This window comes from Nelumbo nucifera, chromosome 2, assembly GCF_055504915.1.
Source record: "Nelumbo nucifera cultivar China Antique chromosome 2, China Antique-T2T, whole genome shotgun sequence".
NCBI lineage: Eukaryota > Viridiplantae > Streptophyta > Magnoliopsida > Proteales > Nelumbonaceae > Nelumbo > Nelumbo nucifera.
In genome coordinates, this window is record NC_142650.1 from 57,242,631 (window position 1) to 57,263,635 (window position 21,005).

Consider the following 21,005-nt stretch of genomic DNA (forward strand, 5'->3'; position numbering starts at 1 on the left):
GATCAAAGGACGATCAAAATTTAATCAATTTATAATTGGATCAAATATGGATCCACCCCTATCTAATGTGTCAATCTGCTGATTGGTAAAGTTTCATATTGATTGTAGTAGAGACTTGGGATCAAATCCTATCTGCACCGGAGTTGGGGTTACGAGATACCCCCTCTAGCCCTTCAAAAGAAATAAAAAAAAACATTCTCTCTCTCTATATATTCATGTATATTATTATATTTAAAATTTATATTGTTTTTATTAATAAAGATGATTTAAATCTTCCAATTTTATTCAATTAATTTTATTCATGAAATACAACATTTGAGCAACTTTTAGTTCATATTATTAATAGGATATACTATTTTGATTTTTTGTTAATTTGTTTCTACTATTTGGGTTTGTTATTCGATTATAACCGAAGTCGTATCCGATATGAATACGATGGATAAAATCCGATTCAAATTTGAATACTAATGAACCAAATTTGGATCCGACTGAGTTCGATTCATTAGCAGCCCTCCCCTATAGGCTATAGTAGTGAGTAGTGACCACTGACCAGCATCGTTTTGCCTTGTTTCATGGTTAAACCATCTGGTTTGGTTCATCCAGTTTTACTGATTCTTTCATGAGATCGCTTCATTGACTGAACTGAACCGGTCCAATTTCTGATCCCGACCAACCCGTCCGAATTTCTGGGCAGCTCCGGTTCTATCACTGACCTAATAATCTAAGCAGTTGAGGTCCTGCCACGTAGACTAACAGATGCCTCATAAGCACAGCGTGAAGTGTAACTTTGATAAACCTTAAGCCAACACCTAAGCTCTGACGTGTAAGACTCAAAGGTCGTGTAGCGTAGAATTCTTCGTTCACTTTTCCGTCAAACTCCACGTTTCTTCAGGTCTGAACTCATTGTCTGACCTGACGGACGACGAGACGTAAGAATGGGGAAGGAAGAGAAGAAGTTGAGAGCTGGCCACGCGTAACGACGGCTGCCGACGATCGATTTGGATGACCGGATCAGATAGAACATTCCGCCGACGGATCGTCATTATTCTCTTCAGATGCCAATCCAACGCTTTTTATAATTCTGCACCGAATCGCCAACTCCCACAATAAATGAATGGATTTATCGACCCTTTTACTTTTACCTGCCACAGAGAGAGAACTAACCTCAGTAGCCACTAATCAGAGCAGAGAAGCGAAAGAAAAAACAGAAGATTGATCATATACATCATTTTCGTTTCCTTTTGAAGCTCCCCACCTTCCCTTATATTCTTCTATCTACCTTGAAAGCTCCGACTCCGAGCATGTTGAGATTCAACGCCGTTAGAACGACAGAAGCTTTGTTTAATTTACCCGATATCGATTGAATCCTCTGTGTTCTCTCTCAAGTTCCTTTCGTATTTGTTTTCGAATCCCCAATTCCCTCAATTCCCCCAGTTCCCCCAATTTCCAATTCTTCGGAAATTAACCTTCTCTTTCTGCACCTAAGAGATTGATTTTCTCCGATGGGAGGCGAAGCAGCACTCGCTCCTGGTTTCCGATTCCACCCTACCGACGAAGAACTCGTGAGTTACTACCTGAAGCGCAAGGTATTGGGAAAGCCCTTTCGCTTCGACGCCATCTCCGAAATCGATGTTTACAAATCCGAGCCTTGGGATCTTCCAGGTTTGCTACTTCTTTTACATATCGCCTTCCAATCTATTCTTTAATGGTCTTTTTTTTTTTCATTTTATTGTCTTTCTGCTGATTTCTTTGATTCTTTAGGTCTGTCGAAGCTGAAGACCAGAGACCTGCAATGGTACTTCTTTGGTGCCCTCGATAAGAAATATGGTAATGGGTCAAGGACGAATCGCGCGACGGACCAGGGGTATTGGAAGACCACCGGTAAAGACCGACCTGTCCGACGGAATAACCGGACGGTCGGGATGAAAAAGACCCTTGTTTACCATATTGGGCGGGCTCCTCGTGGAGAGCGGACCAATTGGGTCATGCATGAGTACAGACTCGTTGACGAAGAATTGGAGCGAGCGGGAGTTCAACAGGTAAGTTAGTAATCGGACTTTTACAGGCTACAAAGACTGGATGATTATGTCTATCTGTCTGTCTGTCTGTCCTTTTATCCTTGTTGGATTTTCTTGTTTTGTGGAAATTGATTGATTGAATTGTTTTTGCTGTGTAGGATGCATATGTGCTATGTAGAATTTTTCAGAAGAGCGGTTCAGGGCCCAAGAATGGAGAGCAGTACGGGGCGCCATTTATTGAGGAGGAGTGGGATGATAATGAGAATATGTTGGTTCCACAGGGTGAGATTGGGGACTTTGCATTGCTTAATGGTGGGGATGATATATACTACAATGATAACATTGAACAGGTATGTACTTTTTGATAACCAGTTTATCTTGTTCATTTATTGTACTTGTTGAATAATTTAACTGGAGTGCAGTAAATCGTGGAAAGCACTAAGTCATTTTGTCATGTTATTCATGATGGTTATAATGGTATTTGCTTTACAGTTTTGTTCTTCTGCTTGGTTGTTCATAAAAAATGATCCTTCATTTGGTTTAAATATGAATTGTATTATAATCTCTTTGAGTTGCAACTGCCACTGTAACCATATAAGTTTTTTTTACTCTATTGATGGAAACGAGATAAAGTGAATAATTCCATAGAGAAATACATGACAAATGGAATTAGTTTTGGATGTGGAGTCCTAGGGAACTTGGATATAGGAGATATTGGACTTTGTACAAACAAGGTGACGAGGGGAGGGATTTTATTGTGTTGGATCTTAATACAAGTAAACCGATTGCATATGCAATTAGCTCTCAGTTGAACAGCTTTGTTGGCTAGCTTTCTTGATCTTCGTGCTTTATATCATGGTGACTGGCTGGTATTGCAATAGATGGTCTATGAATATTTTGGAAATAGGAGACTTGCAAATTTTAATAGGATGATTCAAGGGTAACGGATATGCTCCTTGGGTTCATCTTCACCACATCAGTCTCAGTTTGGAAGGAGTACAAGTACAAATATGTAGAGTGCAAAACCTTGTATTTTATATTATTTTATATATATTTGCACTGTACATATTTGCATTTGTACTCCTTCCAAACTGAGCATAAGAGAAGCTAGGTTGTTGGTATCTAGATTGAACCTCTTGATTGGTTGAATACCTACTGATGCTAATTCTCTTGCTTATTCCCTAACTATTGCTAACTCTCGTGCTTATTCCCTAATTATGGAATGGACTAATAGGCTTAATATACTGGTCCTGAGTTCTGATGTGGGAGGCAGGTAAATGTAATAGTTTTGGCGCTTGATGGTTTCTAGCTGCGCGAGTTTTTTCCCAATCTTTTTCTGTCCTTTTTTTCTGTGTAATTGCTCGATATTTTTTGCTAAATAAAGTTTCTCTTTGATCTGTTACTTATCCAAGGAAAAGGTGCAGGTTGACTGTTATGACAGGACACCATCATTTGCACAGTTTCTTTCACTAGGAAAATGCCCCAGTTTCTGAAGTGAGTACATCGTTTTTATACAACTCCTTATCTAGATCCTTTTGCCAATCAAATGATCCATCAGTACATCCATCTAAGAAGATTTAGTTTGGTCTTGATGCCTTGGGTTGTTTTTCTTGTTCTTCTTCAAATCATTGATGTTTCTCATTCTGCCCCTAACCTTCTCCCTTTAATGCTTTGTGGGACAATCGTGCTCCACCAAAGATCAACACTTTTTGTTGAGAAGCCACTTTGAAGATACTCAATAATTGTGACATGCTTTAATGGTGATAAATACCTTGGAATCTCTTACCTCGTGTGTGGTTCCCATGCTTAACAGGTCGTGAAAATGCCAACCATCTATTCCTTTCTTGTCTTTTAATATCAAATATATTGGACTATACTGTCCTTGATTTTGTTGCCCAATGATATAACCTTCCGAAGTCATCATCATCATCTAAGCCTTATCCCAACCAGGGGTGGAGCTACATTATACTGTGGGGGGTCCTTGGTCCCCCTCCCAACTTTTTTTGAAGCTTTAGTTATAGAGTTTCTGCACAAGTTCAATCACTTTGTGGTGTGTGTGTGTGTGGAAAGAGAGAAGCTCAAGAAACTAGCAAGGTCACAATATTTTGATCAAGACATGTAGTTATAAATTTATAATGAGAGTTATTCAATAGATCTGCATGAAGAATGAAAGAGTATCCATGGATTCTATCCTTAAGAGGATTCTGTCAAGTGATGGCTGGTTATGTTTTATAAAGAAGAAAATCATAGCAAGGATGGGTGCTGCTAGAGGAAGGTCAAATAAATCTAAAGTTTTGATGGCTGCTTGTTTGGAAACCTGGAGCGTTAAGGTGTTGGGATCGAATCCTGCCTTCACCAGGGTCTAGGAAGATTATGGGTTTGGGGGATGAGCCACCCCGTTGTGTAGCACCATGAATAAAAAAAAGGGCCTTAAGGTGTGGGTGTTACTTTTGAGGATGTTTCAGGTAACACTTTTTTTGGGCTACACAGGCCTAATCAAAGAAGGGACTTGACTAAGAGCTGAGACCTTGTTTTTTTTTTTTTTTTTTTGAAAAATCAAGTAAAAATTTCATTAAAAAGAAAAGATTACATCCTATCACCCTTGGGTGTCTAGATGACATACCAAATACATTCTCAAAGCTTAAAAATGAATAATGATTCTGCATTACAAGGCTAAAAATCAAGGAAGTTCCAGAAATTTTCAATGGGGTCATCTTTGGAGTCTTGCCCAGATTGCCCAATCCTCCTATCGAATATTCAACGCTCCACCCATTCTCCTCCCTCCTTCCTTCTCTTATACCCAGTCGTGATATTTTGTAAGGAGCCCCATCTTCCTCCCCATCTCCCTATCTTCCCACCAGTCCCAAGATCACTCAATCTCGTCCAGACTTTTTCTAAATACTCTTCCTTTTTCTTTTTTTCTTTTATTTTCTTTTTTTTTTCAAACATCTCAAAGGCTATTTTTGCAAAGCCTTCCCCTCCCCAAAAAACTAAACCTAGAGACTTTCCTATCTCAACCTCTCTCTCCACCAATTTTTTAATATTCACCTTCCCATTTTATACTAAATCCTTGACTTCTTGATCCTTGTGAATCTGCTCTGCTCTTTCTCTCTCTCTAATCTTGTCCCCAGTCTTTGAAGCTTCTCCTTGTCCTTGTTTTTCTTCTTCTGTTCTCTCAATTGCAGCCTCTCTCCCCACTAGTCCCTGGAGAGCTACGACATCTGACTCTCCATCAATAATAACATTACTTTGCGACAACTTGTTCACACCAGGATCAGGCTCGACCCCTCTTATCTCCCTTTACTGCTGTTCCTTCGTCTGTGGGGGGACCAAAGACTGACTTTGCTTTGTTACCTCCCTATGAACTGTACAAGATGTCCCATTGCCTCTTACTCCTTTCCTCTTGTACACCCATTTGTATTTTTTTTGTCAGTCTTGCCCCTGCCAGGCCGAGTTTTAGCCTTGAAAAAATCTCTGTCACATGAACAATGTTATGGTTTCTCCCATTACGTGGCTTCTTATTGGTCATTTCAAAAGTCTGTTCCTCCTCCTGGAAATTGCTCCCTCTACCCAAATCAATGCCCATCCTTCCAACCATAACCTCCTTAAAAGGTAATTTATCCTGTACAAGGTTTTCACCCTGTTCTTCAGGTAATTCTTCAGCACCAGACTTTTCCTTTGCTGTATCCTCACCTTCATTCTCCAGTTCTGTTTCAACCCTATCATATCTTTTCCGAACTGTCTCCTCCAACCCTTTCCACCTCTCTGATTCTGCAGAGACAGGAAAATTCAATTCATATCTATCCTCTAGGGTCAATTCAGCTACAACTTCTGGCTTGGAGAAACCACGAATCCCGTCAATCTCCTTACTGATCTGAGGGAACTGCTTGACATCACTAGTCAAAGGCAAACATGGGTAGTTGTCGAAAGTCTTTCCTTTTCCACGTATGATCCTCTTCTTACCATTTTCATCAAAATTGGCTATCACCCGAATCCACTCTTTCAACTTTTTTTTTTCTTTGGCCTTGTTCGAAAATCTACTTCCTGTTAGACCACTCTTTTTAAAATTTGGTCTGCTAAGCCCAGGAAGCTTTCTCTTGTCTCCCTTCCTTCTCTTGGACCAAATTTTCACCCTACTTTTGTATTCCTCAGTGTTGTGGGCTTGTGTTTTCTTCAATATTATTTCTTTCGGGCGGTAAGAAATCTTCAAAGGACAGCCCTGAACAGGGGTAGCCGATGGAGTTGCGACTACAGAACCTGAGATGTTGTCCCCTGAGATCGCATGCTCTGAGCCCCTGTAAGCCTCATCTTGTGAACGCAAAGGGTTTCCCGAGCTTTTGGCTCGATCTCTTAAACATTCAGCATCTCCCATCTTCCTTTGCATCAAACTCGAATTGTCAGTGCTAATTTTAGATGAAGACTTGCTGGGATTATCCTGCGAGTTACTAAAGGACCTTAGGATTCCACCACTGTTGGGGTTCTTACCACCCAGAGATTGAAAGGAAGGCCCACCAGCTTCAGCGTAACAGTATCGATCGTGATATGTTTTCCGTTACAATTTGGGAACCAATGCTCCACAGATACTGGACCCGCAATTGTTTCTAAGGTCTGCAACTCGACTAAGTCTTCCTCAAGTTCGACGATTGCTTTCCTGGTATGAGTGTTTAATTTGGTCCCAAGAATCTCCATAATCGGTTTCCAGTCCCCAACCTCCTCTGCGGCTGTTAATATCAGATTTTTTCTTCCAGCTCTCCTTTTCATCACTCGTAACTATCTTTGGTACCCTTGTCAATCTTGCCACCAATGAGAACTTGTCGATCTCCTCTTCAGCTTCGTATCCTTTAGAAATCATTCTATTCAGGCCTTCCCCTTCGATCTTTGATTTTTCCTTCCTCCAAAGATACTCCTGAAATGTCTCTGCAATCGAAACCCAACCCTTTCTCTGGGATCCCATTGGAACACAGATACACCTCATTCTTAAATCTGTCGATTTTTCTGTGAAAGCAATAAACCAACCTCTTTCATTTCTCTTCATCACTGCTTCATAATCTCTTCCCTCCTTATTGAATTTGTTTCTCCATTCAGGGATCCTGACAGTGCAGACAGCCACGTCCAGGAATTCAAATCATTAAAAATAAATGCAATGCATTAAAAGAAATCAAAACTGTGGTGGCCTCACTTTTATCCGACCTAGACAAATGATAACTACAAATGAATGTAATGCATTAAAAGACATCTAAGCTATGGTGGCCCCTTTTTCTTTTATTTTTTTTTTGTGAAAAGTTAACTGATTTCATTTTTTTTTGATAAATGAGAGTAGTTTTATTAATTCAAAAAATAGTAGTACATTCAGCCTAGGAAGAGGCACGAGGTGTTACCTCCCCCTAGGACTGAGTCATAAACACTAAACAGACAAAAGCCTGAAACACAGTTACAAAGTGGCCCAAAACAGATCTCCCCTTGACACTCCTTGCTTGGCCAAAGAATCAGCCATTGCATTTGCTGATCTTCTGACCCACTGAAACCTGATTGACATATTCCTTGTCAGCCATTTAACTTTCTTTAACAGATCCCTGTAGCCCCAACAAGCTGTCTCTGGACTTGTCAACCAGCTCACTACTACCTTGGAATCCCCTTCTACTATCAAATTATTCACTCCAAGTTGACTGGCCATCTGTATACCATGTACCACTGCTAGTATCTCTGCTCTTACAGAATCACCAACACCCACTGGTCCTGAAAATAAAGACATGTTGCTATCTTTGTCTCTCAGAATCCCTCTTATTCCAGATGGCCCTGGGTTACCTTGGCAGCTACCATCAAAATTCAGTTTTACCACTCCATCCGGTGGGGATTCCCATTCAGCTTGTGATTTGTTCTTTGTGGAGACTGTAGAAGCCACTGCTGCCCAGTTTCTCCTTAAGTCATCAAAGGAGTAATCTTCCAACAAGTGTGAAGATTTTAGCCACGAGACTATCCTTGTCATTATGCATTCCTTAATTTCAGCAAGACTTCTTTCCTTTTCTTGAAATATTCTAGCATTTCTCTCCTTCCATAAAGTCCACAAGGTAGCGACTCTGATACATTTCCACATTAGCTTCCCTCTTTTTGTCAATCTCCCAAAGGCAACCGGAATGAACAGCAGCTTTACTTCGGAAGGCAAGTTCCACCTGCACCCAAATAGTGCAACAACCCAGTTCCAAATATTGGCAGCAAAAGAGCACGATATCAATAAATGGTTACAGTCCTCACCCTTCACTTTACACAAGAAGCACCAATTTGGGGACAAACACAAGTAAGGTTTCTTCTTTTGAAGTTTTCCACCGTATTGATCTTACCCAAGTAGGCTATCCAACAGAACACTGCTATTTTAGGAGGAATTGGCCTTGACCAGACCTCTTTAACAGGGAACACCTGAGAGGAGGGATTGGAGTAGAGGGCTTTAAAGAAAGAAGTACAAGTGAAGGAGCCAACCGAGGTTAGAGACCAAACCCTTTTATCCAGGTTACGGGGGGTCTAGGCACACTGAGTCTAGAAGCAACAAGAACTCTGAAACATAAAGAAGTTCTTCATCCCTTAACCCTCTTCGAAACCCAAAATTCCAGTTTAAATCCAAAGGGCGAACCGGGGGAGAAAGAAACCATGAAATTGGTTTCTTTTTAAAGAGGGAGATGGAATAGAGAGAAGGAAAGCGGTCTTTTAGGGGTTGAGTGCTCACCCAAATATCTTTCCAAAAAAGAATGGAGTTTCCAAAACAAGCATCATACCTTAAAAAATTGAGGAACTTTGGGAGAATGCCATAAATAGCCTTCCAAGGTGTTGTGAGCAAAGCCCTTCGGGATACCTCCGCGTCCCAACCTGATTCAGAATAGCCATGGATATTCTTCACTACTTCATGCCACAACTTCTCCCTCTCCAAGGGCCACCTCCAAAGCCACTTACCTAAAAGAGCTTCATTCTTACTCACCACATTCCCTAAGCCTAGGCCTCCTTCATTTTTGCTTCTACTCACCACCTCCCACCTAATCAAGTGATCTTTTTTCTCTTCCCTAGGTTCCCATAAGAAGTCCCTCATCAGTTTTTCCAACCTCTTTGCCTCCCTTTTAGGAATTCTAAAGACTGACAGGAAGTATAAAGGCAAGTTGGCTAGAGTTGCTTTAATCAAAGTAACTCTACCCCTAGGTAAATATAGTTTCTCTTCCAAGTTGTCAATCTTTTTTCAAACTTTTCCACCACCGGGTTCCAGAACCTATTTTCCTTTGGATTTGCACCTAAGGGAAGTCCTAGGTAGGATAGAGGCCACTGAGACCATGTGCAATCTAATGAGGCTGCTATAAACTCCATCTCCTCTCTACACAAATTTATTCCCACAACACAACTTTTCTCAAAATTTATCTTCAAATTTGAGGCCCTCTCAAAGTGAATTATCAAATCCTTCAGATTTCTTACCTCCATCAGATCACAACCTTCACAAAAGATTATTATGTCGTCTGCAAATTGAAGATGGGTTACTGAAACTCTATCTCTACCTATTCTCCACTCTCTTAAGGACCCGGCTCTATCCGCTTCTAAGAGAAGTCTACTAAAAGCATCAGCAGCTAAAGTGAATAGGAAAGGTGACATGGGGTCACCTTGTCTCAGACCCATGCTAGTTGGGAAGAAACCATTAACTACCTCATTGACTAGGACAAGTAATAATAATTCCCAATCCACTAGGTCGTAAGCCTTTTCAAGATCTAGTTTACAAACATAACTTTTACAACCCGATCTCCTCATCGCCTCCACACATTCATTTGCTATTAGGATCTGATCTACTATTTGTCTCCCCTGAACGAAAGCTCCTTGGGCTTGGCTGATAAGACAAGGAAGCACCTTTTTAATCCTCAAAGATAAGACCTTAGCCACAATCTTGTATACACTAGTCACCAAACTAATAGGTCAAAAGTCCTTTGGATGCTTGGCCTCTTTCTTCTTGGGAATTAAGGCTAAAAAGTAGCATTAACTCCATGACTAATCACTGAATTATCCTCGAATTCCTTGAAGACCTCAATCAAGTCTTCCTTGATTATGTCCCAACAATCTTGAAAGAAAGCCATTGTGAAACCATCCGGCCCTAGTGCTTTAGATTTGTTCATGGAGAAGACAACTTTTCTTATTTCTTCCTCCTCAAAATTCCTTTCTAGCCAACTTCTACTCTCTTTTGGAAGCCTCTGCTAGGTCACACCTTCCAACTCCACACTAGGACCTAGGTGCGTCCTTAATATGGATTTGAAATGGTCAACAAAACAATTGGCTATCCTCTCTTGGGAATCAAGGACTAGTCCATCCACTTCCAGTTTGGAAACTAGTTTTTTCCTTCTCCTTCCATTGGCTAGTTTATGAAAAAATTTAGTGTTCCCATCTCCTTCCTTGAGCCACCTACATCTAGACTTCTGTCTCCAAGAAATTTCTTCTCTCAAAATGACTTCATCTAACTCTCTTTTCAGTTTCCATCTCCGATCTCTATCTTGAGAGTTTATGACTCTTGGGGATTCCTTCGCATCTAATTCCTCTATTTGGGTCATCAAAGAGGACTTCAATTCTTCTATTCTTCCAAAATGCTCCCTATTCTAATCCTTCACATGTGCTCTCAAACTTTTTAGTTTTTTAAGAAATCTTACTCCTTTCCACTTCACCCCCTTAGGTCTTCTCTCCACCATTCCTCAACCTTCTTTAAGAAATCTGGGTGAGTTAACCACATGTTTTCAAACCTAAAGGGTTGGGGTCCTTGCCTAAACGACTCCTGTCCTATGCCAATGGGGCAATAGTCAGATGTGACTCTAGGTAGAGTTCTTGTTATCAAGTCCTCCCACTTGTTTTCCCAGCTTTGATTGAAAAGGAACCTATCTAACTTGGAGTAGGTTGGTGTGTCTTGAAAGTTGGACCAAGTATAGAGGGCTTGCAACAATGGGAGTTCCTTCAGCTCACAATTATTAATGAAATCGTTGAATCTCCGTATGTTGGTTGTAATGACCTGTTGGGGGTTATTTGATTCATTCGTAAAATGAATTACATTGAAATCCCCCCCCCCCCCCCCCCCAAGCACTACGGGCTAGGTGCTTGGTCCATACACATTAGTTAGTGCCCAAGTAAATCCATCCTCTACCATCTTGAATTTTAATGACACTAAAAAATTACCTATTAGCTCCTCCAAAACCTCCACCGTATCCTCTCTCCAAAAAGTGGCAATGCCTCCCGAAGCCCCCCAAGAAGGTGCTGAAACCCAACTTATTCCTCTATATTTCCATATGCTTCTTGCCCATCTTCTATCAATATCAGCTAATTTGGTCTCCTGTAGCATCACTATATCTGGCCTTTCTCTTTTAAGGAGGTCCTTAATTAGCCTTCTTTTCCTAGCACTCCCCAGGCCCCTCACATTCCAAGTGATGATTTTAATGGAGATAAGAGAATTGACTTCCCCTTCTGAGAATTGACTTCCCCTCTTCCGCTAAATTCTAAATCTACTTCTATATCTAAGATCAACCTTTCCACCTCTGATCTTTTCTTCTTCCTTCGGTTGTTTATTGTTCTATAAGACTGCTTTTGTTATGTTCCGCCCTTCTGCAATTCCTTGATTTTCCTCCAAAGATTCCTCTTTTTGCCTATACTCCTCAAGGAAAACACAAATCTGTCCCCAAATCCTCTGTAATTCCTCCCACTGCATCTTTCCCAAGATTGATTCATCCCCAACTTTTTGCTGCTTTGAACCCCTGTTTTTACTAAAACTTCTTGAGCCTCATATTTTCCTACCACTTCCTCTTTTTTCTTGTACTCCTCCAAATACATACAGATCTGATCCCAGATCTTATCTAATTCTTCTTCCTCACCTCTTCCGCTTGTTCTTTGCCCCCCCTGTCCCCACTTAAAAACTTTCCATCCATGGCTGCTGCTTCAAGTTGAGCTGCATAGGTACCTGTTCCAGGCACAAAACCCACATCAGTATCAAAAAACAAATTGACAAGATTACCTGAAAGGTTGTGGGAAGGGGGCACTGGAGAGACGACACATGAGGGTAAGGTCACGACTAATCCTTCCAGAATAGGTGATTGTGGGTTCCCATTGTGTTCAATCAATGTTGTTTTAGTCCTTGCATCAGAATCTGTCTTTAGGTGTTGTCCCCTGATTGATGACTCTGTGATCGGTGACCGAGATGTGTTCTGTTCCTCTAGTCCTCTATCGATGCCGTACTGCTCTAGTGAACTGGAAGCATATTTAGGAACTGGTATCCCCTGCCTCTCCTCTTTAATAGCTGCGGTAAACTCCATTTCCTTGGGTAGTTGAGAGTGCTTCTTCTGGGCTGAATCTGTAATTTTAAAGCCATCATTTTCCAAAAATAACAGCTCCGTGTGTAAGCTCTCATCAGCACTGAGTGATTTGTTTTTTTTAAGTTCCACACTTCCGATACTTGAGGAACCTTCCAAATCTGATCCTGAACTGCTTTCTTCCTCTGTCGCGCAATCTTCAAAAGGGTCTGTAACCTCCTGATTTACCGTCTCTGGAATGAAAGAACACCCTGACTCCACTGTCGTCGGGTGCTTCTTGAACCTCGGGATGCGCTGTTCTAGGGAGCTGCCTGTTTTCTTAGAGCTTGGGGCCCATGCCCAGTTCTGATTTGCCGCTCCACTGCGGCTGGGTTTCTTTCCTGCGAGTGGTGGCTGCTTCTTGCTCAATGGGGACTCCTGAAAATTACACCGAAGGGATCTTATCACGGTACAGAACTTTTAAAAGAGCACCTAATTTTGCTAACCCAGCTGCAAGAGCATTGAGTTCCCTTGGAGTGCAGCACAGGTTTGCATTTGAAGCTGCCAATAGATCCCTTGCCTCTGTCAGAAAATGATTGAGTCTCCCACGGCCCAATCTCCTGTCTTCCTAACGGACCTAACCACTTTATAGTGTTAGCTGAGTCTCCCTGTATGGATAAATTCTGAATGCTCTGTTGATTAATCGGATTACTGTAAGTGCAGCCAGCACTTCTTCCTTGTAGAGTCTATGCCTATCAGCCCACTTTACACCCAGCAAATGTTCCCATTTTCATCCGTTAATACTCCTCCAATACCAGCTTCTCTAGGATTACCCTGTGGATGGGGGGAGGAGAAAAGGAAAATACCAGCGTCCCTGTTAAGGTCATTTATAGAGATTCCTTTACTATAATATGGTGGCTCCATTTCTTTATATTATGCTTTGTTATAATATTACAATAAACAAATTTTGGGGGTTTAATAAGAAAGAAAAGCCTGCCAAGGCATCACCTTGACAACGTTTGAGTGAATATAATGCATTAAAATGAAATCAGAACTATGGTGTCCCCTTTTTATTTACAACATTTTATTGTAATAGCAAGGTGCCAACCAGCGGGTTGGTAAGGTTTCCTGCTGGTCATAGTGGAGACTTGGGATTGAGTCCCGCCTGCACTTAGGTTGGGGGATGGGCTAACCCCGCTGTTTAGCCCTTCAAAATAAATAAAAAACATTTTATTGTAATTGGGTTCCGTTCTTTATATTATGTTAATATAATATATAACGGGGAACACAATAAAATGGTTTCCCCACTATTATTTATAGTTTTTTATTATAAAAAACTAGTTTAAAAGGTAAGAGCATGTAAGGTGTACGTCTCTATACTGGTGGCATACACCTCAAGCACCTATACACTTCCACTGTGCGTGTCTCCAGGCATGTGCCTGCCTCCAGTGTTTATTCAAAACACTGAATCATCGAAGTGAATGAAGTGGATATGTGCTTTTGGTGTATTCCATGGTCAAGACATACAATCAAAATTAAAAGGGATGGTTATAAGTGCTCCTATGCTTTGGGAGCAGATTGTTGGCAATTAAAAAGCAAAGTGAACTTAAAATCAGTTTGTTAGTGATAGGGATGTTTTGAGATATCTAATGTTAATTTTAGAAGTGACCATATTAAATTCAGTGTGGCTGGGTGAAGTTAAGAGTGACACTGACTGACAACAGTCAAGAGGTAGTCATCCATGAGGTGAAATGATCTGTTGAAGTTGGATATCCTAAAAAGGAACAACGAGTGGTCTAACATAATTATTTCCATGTTGTATTTTGTCTTAAGAACAAAATGAAAGATGGGATTCCTGCTGCAGAGCAAGCAATACTTGGAGATGGAAATCTAATTAAATTCTGGACTGATCTGTAATGGGAGACTCAACCCTTTAGCGGGTCCTTCCCCAATCTCTTTCCCCTTGTCTTGGACAAGCAAGCCTTGGTTTCTTGTATCCTCATTAGAGAAAAAAATGGCTTAGCCCATAATTTCAATTACTGTAGAGCCCTTACTGAACCTGAATTGGCTGAGTTATGCTCCTTAACATCCCTAATGAGAAGTTCACTACTAAATCCTACTATGAAAGGATGATTGCTGGATCTATGCCCTCTTTCCTGGACAGAAAGATCTGGTTCTCTTCTGTCCCTCCCAGAATTGCTTTCTTTATATGGGAAGCAGCTTGTGGCAACATAAACACATATGACCATATTCAAAGAAAAAAAAGGTAAAGGACAGCTACACATTTCTTCACATGTATGCATAATGTGCCTTCAGGATGGTGAATCCATCAGGCATCTTTTCATAAACCATCCAGTGGCCTGCAGTATTTGAGAACACTTCCTGGAGGTCAGGGATAACAGCTTTTATTGGGCCCCTCTCGATCATGTTTGTGATTTTGTCCATCAATGGAAAGACAGCAAACTTGGGAAAAGAGGTAATATCTACTGGTAGGCAGTAATTTATGCTGTTATGTAGGGGTATTTGGGAAGAATGCAACAAAAGAATCTTTGAAAATAAATGCTCTTCTATAGAAGTTTTGAGAAGACATAACAACCTTGGTTAACTCCTGGATGTTGGCTCAGAAGACCTTCACCGGCGTCAACCTGGGTGATATGGAATCTTCTGGAAATTCTGCATTCTCCTACTACTCAGTTCAGTATGCTCCTCTCTCCAAGAACCCCTAACACTTATATTCTGTGCTTTGATGGTAGTTTAAGAAAAGATCAATAGAATCCTGCTGCTGGAATAGTCCTGTTGAGTCCAGATAGTAGCTTGCAATGGGCTTTTAGTGGCCCAGTCAAGGTGGTTGATGCTTCAGAGGCTGAGGTTAAAAGCTCTTCTCAAGGGTCTTCAAATAGCTAAAGTTCTCCAAGTTGATCTTATTTCAGTAGAAGGTGACTCCAAGATTGTTATTGGTTGGGTTAAATCGAATGGGTATGAGCCTTGGAGGCTGGTTCATTTTCTCCATGAAATTTTAGACATTTCAGCGTCTATAAGTTGTAGATTCAGATGTATACCGAGAGATCTAAATCAGATTGCTGACTCTTCAGCATCAGGGATGATGATAAAGGATCTTTTGTACAGTGCAAATAGATTACCTGATTCATGAAAGGGCTTTTTCTTTTAGTTTGGGAGGTGCACCTCACACCTCTCTTTAAGCCTTGTACTGTTTTTTCATTTCTTTAATAAAATTCTCGTACTATTGATAAAAAAGACAGGGAGGTAATAGTAGTGATGAGAATCACTTCATAGTCTCTGCCTTTATAAAATTCCTTACCAATTTGTGGAATTTCTTTTATATGGAATGACTGACAAAGTGACAAGTTGTTGATGTTGTTATAACATTTTATGGCCATAAATCTAGGGTTTCTGTTCTCCTCAAGTACGTTACTTTTACCGAGTTTATTTGTCTTAGACATGAACTTACAATGCACAATGACATCAGTCAATGTGTTTGGAGAAATGGGAGGAGGTGGCAAGATACTCAAAGAAGAAGCAGTTGCAAAGCTCTTGGTCATCTCTGGAAGAAGGTTTCATAAAGTTAAGCATTGATATAAGCCGGGACCTTTAGGTGTAGGTGGAGTATTCAGAGATAAAGATGGTAATATTGTAGCTTTACTTTCTGGACCAATTGGGGTTGGGGTTCACTAAGGGCAGAAGTTAACTTCAAGGTGTGCAATTGACAAGAGAGATGAACACGGACAAGACTAATCATTGAAGGTCAAAGGTGGACAGGATGGTTAAGAAATATAGAAAGTGTTATGGATTTATAAAGATGAAATTAAGGAAATCAAATGACTTGAAGGAATATAATTACAAGGATTTAGTGGGTCCAAAGGTCGGCCACTGGGGTAGCTTGATACATTAGCTAGACAGGAGGGGGTTAACATGTATCAATTGTTTTGGGCCCAATTGTAATTTGAGATTAATTTGTTTGGAGGGGTACTGCTTCTCTCTCTTTCCAAGAACTCTGGATCTGCTACCCACAAGAATGCTACCCACACTACTGCTGTATGTCGGCAATGTTTCTCTATGAATGACAATATAGAACTATGGGAGATGTTCCTGATATCTGGCTACAGTGTCTTGCAGGTAGGTGTGGGTAGCAGATCCTGAGATCCTCTCCAAGGGATGCCTGTTTGTTATGTATATATTTTGTTTTTTCTCTAATATAATTCAAATCAATGTTACTAATCCCCAAAAAAAAATATGGCATCAATCAATATGGATGGTGATACATTTCATGTTAGTTCTTGAATTTGAGCAACCGTTAATATCAATAGACGCATTTGATTTAATTTAATTTAATTTTTTTAAGTTTCAAGGATTGAGACAGGATATCTCTAGGAAGGGTTTACCCTTCAAAACTGGCCACATGTCTTAATTCCTTGTTTTTTATTGTATCAGTAGTGGGTCCAAGAACCGATACATATCATATAATACACACCAATATGTATGATACTTTTGAACCTTGGTTCTGATCATTAGTTCATTACTATTATGCTGCCCAGCTTTGAGTTATGTGTTGCCTTGGTGACGATACATGATAAATTTGCTTGCATTGTAACTAGTGTCACTCCTTTTTGGATTGTTCTAGTCGTGCACAATGACTCTAAACTTAAGTAATTTTTCTATCTTAGCAGGATCCTGGCATTGGGCCATCTGAAAATGTTTCTGCTCCATTGAGCGTCTACACAGGAAATAATTTCGATTATTTAGAAGAATCTGGGGACGTTAAAGATGATCATAAGCTCTTCATTGGCATGGGCAGGAGGGATAATATGCTAGAGTTGCCTGATGACCAAAGATTCATTGACTTGCCAGAAGAGTACCAGACGGACCCAACACCTGTCAAAGATGATTATTTTGTTGAACTGGATGATCTTGTAAATTCTGTTGATGATGGTTACCATGGTGATGACCCTGTTAATGAGGAGTTGAGGTTCTTTAATGCTTCTGATAGCCTACCGGCTAATGATGGGTCATTCATAGAGATTAATGATCTCCGAAATCCATCAAAGGCTGATCCATCAGGTTTTGAAATGCTTGATGAATACCTTGTATACTTTGATGCCACTGAGAATGATCCTCAGTCTTCTATGTTGGACCAATCAGTGCTCAGCCAGGAGGTAAACCATCGTGAAATCTCTCAGAGCCATGTTTCTGTTGCTTATTCAACTCGTATGGAACCAAGAATTTTCAATATTAATAATTTATCTATTGCCAGGTGAAACAAGAACTTGTTGAAGAACCTCTTAGACCCAAGTCCATGACACAAGGTAGTGATGGTGCATCCTCTTCAAAGCAACCAGAGACGACACAATTCACACCAGGTACATATTCTATTTTAGAAAGATTAAATAATTGAGATGTTGCCCCTGTAATTTGCATCTGGTTATGGCATGAATTGGTAAATGAAATGATAAGTCTGTTATACATGGTATAAAAGTGTTCTTCCAAAATATGGTTTTTCTGTCTCATGCCATGAATCAGTTCTGTTCCTTTTTTGTTGTTTTTATTTTCCTTTTTCTGCATTTTTTTGCTTCATAAGGGACATTTTTTTTGCTCTTCTGTGGTGCAGATGTCCAATACGATGAGGGTTGGGACAGTAACATTGTCAAACGTGTTAGCCGCATGTTGGGTTCCATCCATGCACCTCCTGCATTTGCTGCAGAGTTCCCGGTGAAAGAAGCAGCTATTGGGCAGAATTCATCAGCTGAAGCTTCTAATCCTGTTCATGTTACTGCTGGGATGATACGAATAAGTGGCATGACAATAAGAAGTGCCGGAAATTATTCTTCATTTGGGAAGAATAATGTGGATCTTCTCCTTTCTTATGGCATGACACGGGGTGATATGATAGCGGCCAAACAGTTAATCGGCGGTACTGCTGCCACGGATCCAATGGCTAACATACTATCTGGGAAGGCAGGGTCAGTGATGATACATGGTGGTTTCTATTTCATTTTCTTTTGGGTCCTTATTCTCTCGGTGAGCTTCAAAATTGCAAGCTATATTTATACCAGGTAGTAATTTATCAACCTTGATAAAACAAACAGTCAGAATCCCCACCAGCCCCCCCAAAAAATAAAGGGTCGGGGCGGGGACCATAAATTTCAAGAAAGTGTTGCAGGAGCAGGACTAAGGCTATTGGTAGGATTTGAAGCAAAAGAACATTTGAAACGTGAAATGACTTCTCTTTTCATCTGCAAGCCTTGTATTCATTCATAACCAACATGAAACCCGTGCGGGTATGTTGTTTTGTCCAAGATTACTGTTTAACTGCCTTGTGGTTCACGTGGATACCCCTTGTATTTCTTCAATCAAACTCTTATTCATCCAAATTCAAACTGTTATTCATCTAAATTCATGTGGGTTTCTGATTGGTTAAAGTTTTCAGGGACCATACCTCTCTGACTATATTTATATTATATGCCAGAGAAGAGAGTACCGACTACCAATTACCATGTAAATAGTCAGAATCCAGACATAGGACATACTCCCAAGGCCATCCATGTCTTGGTTCGTATCTTACCCACTTTTTGGTATGGTTATTGTTTTGTCATATTGTAGTATGGTTTATGATTGTCACAATCTCACTGCGAAATTGGAGTGGCATTTGCGATTAAGTACTTTATATTGTATCAGATGGTGTCGGCTCTTCCGATTAAAAACATTCGATGCTCCATTTGTTTCTCTGACACTTTTCTTGGATGGGTGCCAACAAGGGTCTCGAATTTGCAACGTATGATAGCATCTATGGCGCCTGGTATAGGAGACTTTGGAAAATTTTGTTTTGTTTGGCTTTATCAAGTATAGGAGACAAAAAAAAGTCAAATGCTAGTTTGTGAAAACACTTTTGATGGAGCATCTGCAGAGTAACAAGAAGACATCATATTTGCAAAACAGTTGGTGTGGTTCCTTGGCGTTTACGTCTTATTATAGTTGAACGGAGGGAATTGGGATCTCCTGCCAACAAAACATATTCCAACCTAATATGATTCGATACCGCACATCTTCACCATATAATTGAGATTCACCATAAAAGTGTGGTGTCAGATTGTATTTGGTAGGGTGTTGGAATGTATTTTTTTTTACTGCATGAAGTGGAGTGTTACTTTGTAAGTGGCATTGGTGTTAGGAATATTATACTGTTTTCTCATAAAAAAAGTGCTAAGTATGTGGAGTTGTAAGTATTGTTTTTTGAAAAAATGTGGCTTATTTTTTGTTTAGAACTATATAGGCGTTTTTTAAGAAAACAGCACTGGTTTTGTTTGGTATCGGTGCTGACAGTAACGTTTTCAACATTGATTATTATCTAATGTTTAAGATGATGCTACCTCATTACACCGCTGGTAGAAATATACTATTTTTTTAGAAAACATTGAATTTGGTGTTGCTTTACACTACACTTTTTCTATTTTTAAGGTGTGGTTTGGAACAATATTTTTTTTAGAAAAACGATACCAAAGAAGAGGGTGTTGTTTGAAGCATCATTTTCTTTGATGTGGTACCTATGGGGCACCATTTTCTTAAAAAACAGTATTGATGCCAAACATCACTTTTATTTACTTCGTTCATTGGCATGGGTAGGTAATATTGTTGCAATTTGTGTGTTGCTAAACATGCAGTTTCCTTGTTTTGACCAGTCAATATGCCAGTGGCACCCTCTTTCATATTACTTGTACTGTTGAAAGACTTAATGCATTCATTTGCCTACCAACTTCCAAGAAAACAAACACTGTTCTTTTATACATGTCTCACTTTATGACCCAGAAAGTTATGGTAAGTTTTTACTTGTTTGTAGGACCCAAAAGGTTAGGAATGGCAATTTTTTCCATCTTCGATGGGACCCGACTTCTATGACCCAATGGGGTTGGGGATGGGGATTATTTTGGTGGGGCAGGGATGGGGATGGGATTTATAGGAATCCCCAATTGGGGTTGAGGTCAGGGATGGGGATTGAAGTCCCTGTTCCGCCCCGACCCCGATTATGTATATATATATATTATTTATATTATATATATTAAATATATATTTTTATATTATATATATCAAAATATATTTAAAAAATATTTATAATTTAAAATTTTTATTTATTTTAAGTAAATTTATTTTTCAAATAAATACTGTTATCTAAAAAATTTTGGAGAATCAGGGATGGAGGACAAATTTTATCCCCGATAGGGATCGGGGACGGGGGTTAATTTCATAATCGGGGTCGGGGACGGGGAATATGATCCCCGCCCCATTGCCATTCCTACAAAAGGTTACTAAAAATAATATGGCCTTGTTTTGTGCGTCTTTCCACATGGGTTGTTGGCTGTTTAGAAGCTTGATAGTTCACGTTTTCGTCTTTTCCTATTTGGTTGAGGGAAGATCTAGCTGCCAAAAGATTTTGCCCCAAAAAGACACGAGAAACTTGATTCAAACTTATTTTGAGAAGCCAAAAATAAAGCTTTTTGCCTTTTTTCGTCTTGTCTTCTTGCAGAAAGATGTGCCTCCAACCAAACAGTTTGTGGGCTGCTAAGATTTTTATGTAAAAACCCATTACGTCGTTTGACGATTAGATTTTCTAGAAGATCTTTCAAAAAAGACTTACCAAACAACACTATAATTTATTCAACTTTCAATTTTCAATGATAATGACAAGGAAGATTTATTC

At 40.0% G+C, this 21,005-nt stretch overlaps 1 protein-coding gene across 7 annotated transcripts; it reads left to right on the plus strand.

Annotated features, from left to right (window-relative positions):
* The first annotated feature begins 931 nt into the window (after nucleotides 1–931).
* On the plus strand, nucleotides 932–19,684 carry LOC104587335 (NAC domain-containing protein 53-like). 7 transcript variants are annotated; one of them, XR_016082575.1, is made up of 8 exons: nucleotides 932–1,662; nucleotides 1,762–2,039; nucleotides 2,177–2,368; nucleotides 16,981–17,469; nucleotides 17,568–17,673; nucleotides 17,922–18,591; nucleotides 18,741–18,885; nucleotides 18,989–19,684. XR_016082575.1 is itself a non-coding variant. In XM_010244893.3 (6 exons), exons 1-6 carry the CDS (start codon nucleotides 1,503–1,505, stop codon nucleotides 18,368–18,370), a joined length of 1,674 nt encoding a protein of 557 aa, XP_010243195.1. In that variant the 5' UTR covers nucleotides 932–1,502; the 3' UTR covers nucleotides 18,371–18,706. The 7 variants fall into 7 exon arrangements, 2 of the variants coding, with proteins under 2 accessions (XP_010243195.1, XP_010243196.1); XR_016082574.1 differs by having other exon boundaries at nucleotides 18,741–18,862; XR_016082576.1 differs by having other exon boundaries at nucleotides 18,780–18,862.
* Nucleotides 19,685–21,005: the final 1,321 nt, after the last annotated feature.